The following is a 2,981-nucleotide window of genomic DNA, read 5'->3' on the forward strand; positions in this document are numbered from 1 at the left end:
AATGCGTGCTTATTTCTTTCCCTTTAGCATCTACTACCTCTTCTTTGTGACCTCTAAGTGAGCTGTCCCCTGCACCTAACTGGGGTTCTTCTAGTTATATTCACCCTCTCCCTGGACCCGGCTCCCTTTTTTGTCTTCTGTCGGGACTATTTGGCTCTCCCCGACCCCCACCCCCACCCCCAGCAGCAGATCTATGCATTTCTCTAGCTTCCTGTCCCTTCCCTCCCTTCCTTCTCTCCACCCCCACCCCCAAATCCTGAGTAAAGCAGGCGCAGTGTCTCGGCTGGGAAACGTGCTTTTAATGTGGGTCCTTCTGAGCTGGACACTTAGAAAGCCAAAATCTGCTGCTTAGCCATTTTCACTGTATAATGTTTCCTTTATAATTACTGGAGAAGGAAGGAGGGAGGAGAGGGGTCTTCTATCTAGGTCAGGTTGGCTTTTCGTCTCACCGCCCCTCCCCCCTTTCATAGGGTCGAAGGGGAAGGGACTTTTGCCTTGAGCCTGGGCCCTGGTTGGGGCTATGAAAATCCCTGTCTTCTTTCCTTCTCCATGTATTTAGGGAGCAAAGCTGAGAAATGGTGAGAGGGAGAGAACAGCCAGATCTCTAGCGTAAGAGATGGCACAGAACCTTCTTTTCGTCACTACTCCAATGGACATTTCCCCCCATCCCAATTTTAGGAAGGGGAATGAGAAGAAAGGCTCTGCTCAGGTCAAGGGGCTCCTAATTAATGAGGCTTATGTGGCAATTAGTACCAATTAGAGGCTGATGAGCTTGACAGGGGACCTGGAAGGCTCTAATTCTTGGAGGCTGAGAAGGAAGGTTGTCTTACCCAAGTGGACGTGCAGGACTACACATCCCCCAGCCCCAGTCTAATCTCCTGATACATCTATTCTTTTGGGCAACAGGAGACCTAGGCAAACTGAAGCACCTTAGCATATACCTCCTCTTCCAAAAATGTTTAAGCCCAGAAAAGCAATAAAGGATGCTGGGGAGAGGACCACTCACTTATACTTTTGAGGGGGAAGGGAAAGCAATTGACTCATTCTTCTAGCAGATCAATACTCGATTCTCCCCCCCACCCCCAGAGAAACTGGGTCAAATCAGATCTCTCTTGGAAGTGGGGAGGGGGTTTCATCCCGGCTGCACAGATGTAGAATGCTTATTTGGAACTGTGGATTTGAGCATTTTATGGGGATAGTGTGAAGGCGCATGTCTAATATCTTTTTTCATTCTAATTCCTTTAGGGAGAGGTGGGAATGGGGTTGTAAAGGTGAAATTGGATAGGTACCCCCTGGGATCTCCCCTCTTTCTCCCTCACGGTGTCTTCTCTTCCTAACCCCTGCAGTGCTCTGCTCAGAAAGAGTCAGCCAGGTTACCAAGACCTATCATGATATTGATGCCGTGACCAGCCTACTGGAAGAGGTGAATATCCCCTAGAACCATTCTGCCCCGGTAATGACTTTGCTCTACCTTTATTTTTTCTACCATCCTCCCATGCCCCAGTCCATCAGGTAGGGACCAAATCTCATTCTCAATTCTAAAAGCTTTCTGGGAGAAAGAGGGGTCTTGTTTTTATTGTCCTCACTCTAATGTCTTACCTTCCTGGGTCCCTGGCTATCTGTTGGACCAGGTGGTGGGGTCAGGCAGAGGGTAGTGGAGGGAATAGATCTATGGAATGTTAGAGTTGTAAAGAGCCTCAGCAATTCTTAAATCCAACCGCATTTAGCAGAAGAGGAAACAGGACCAGAGAAGCAGTTTGCCCTAAGGGCATAAAGCAAGTTTGGGGCAGAGCTAGGTGGATCAGGTGTCTTGGTTCCTAACACAGGGCTCTTTCTGTTAGACTTATGGTTCTCTATGGTTAGACTTTTTGGTCTCAGGATTCCCTTTACACTTTTAAAAATTTTTGACGACTCCAAAGAGTTTTGATTTATGTGGGCTGTAGCCATTAATATTTACTGTATTGAAAATGAAAACAGGTAAAATGTTTCATGTTTATTCATTAAATTAAAAAAAACCCATTACATGTAGACAACATTTTAATGAAAAATAACTATATTTTCCCCAATAAAAACAATTATGAAAAGAATGACATTGTTTTTCCTATTTTTCAAATCTTTTTAATGTCTCAGGCTTCATAGAATACAGTTGGATTCTTTTATTTGCTGCTGCATTCAGTTCAATCCAAACATTGTTTTGGTCGAAGTGTATGAAGAAAATATGGTCTCACACAGATAGGGAGTTGGAAAAAGAAAGAGTATTTTTATAGACAAAAAACATCGTAGTGTTATTATGAAAATATTGTTGACCTCAGAATTGTGAAAGGGTCTTGGGGAGCTCTCGGGGAGTTGGAGTTCCACACTTTAAGAACCTCTGCATTAGACCGTTCTGCCTACCCCAGGCAGTCTCGACCAGAAGGGCCCCCACAGGCATCTTCTCAGATGAAACTCGATATTGTGGGGAGCATTCCTCACCCCTCTTAACTCCCCTGGACTACCCTATCGGCTAATGACTGACCACCCTAAAGACCTTTTCTCCCCTTTCTCCCTTCCCTTGGCCTGCAGAAAGAACGGGATTTGGAGCTGGCAGCTCGGATTGGCCAATCTCTTCTCAAACAAAATTGCTCCTTGTCTAAGCAGAATGAGTTGCTGGAAGAGCAGCTGGAATTAGCCAGGGAGGAGGTAAAATGCCCAGGGGCTGGGCCCTTCCTATCGGGCTCTCTGTTCCCCCTTCTCCTAAAGGTACCCTGTTGTAGACCTGTCAGGAAGAGAGGTCTACCAGTCTCCCGCATTATCTTTTTTCCCTGGCTTGTAATCCATCCCTAAATCATTGGGACGTCTATTCTGTTCCGCTCTTGCCCCTCCCCCCCAAAGGTCATCCCTCACGTTATGGGGGATACATACTTTTTCTCTTCTACCCACCCCAGATTGCCCAGCTTCGGCATGAAGTTGCTATGCGTGACAATCTCCTCCACCTCTATACA

At 46.3% G+C, this 2,981-nt stretch overlaps 1 protein-coding gene across 1 annotated transcript in view; it reads left to right on the forward strand.

The window, feature by feature from the left end:
- Nucleotides 1–2,981, forward strand: part of HAP1 (huntingtin associated protein 1) — a gene marked incomplete at its 5' end in the record, with an annotated part of 24,718 nt that overhangs the window by 9,053 nt on the left and 12,684 nt on the right. Inside the window, 3 exons of the mRNA XM_027870319.1 lie at nucleotides 1,347–1,423; nucleotides 2,563–2,679; nucleotides 2,925–2,981. Coding sequence (XP_027726120.1) covers nucleotides 1,347–1,423; nucleotides 2,563–2,679; nucleotides 2,925–2,981 — 251 coding nt within the window. The remainder of the gene's footprint in view (nucleotides 1–1,346; nucleotides 1,424–2,562; nucleotides 2,680–2,924) is intronic.

The sequence above is a fragment of the Vombatus ursinus genome, unplaced genomic scaffold (genome assembly GCF_900497805.2).
Source record: "Vombatus ursinus unplaced genomic scaffold, bare-nosed wombat genome assembly UNPS02014797.1, whole genome shotgun sequence".
Lineage (NCBI taxonomy): Eukaryota > Metazoa > Chordata > Mammalia > Diprotodontia > Vombatidae > Vombatus > Vombatus ursinus.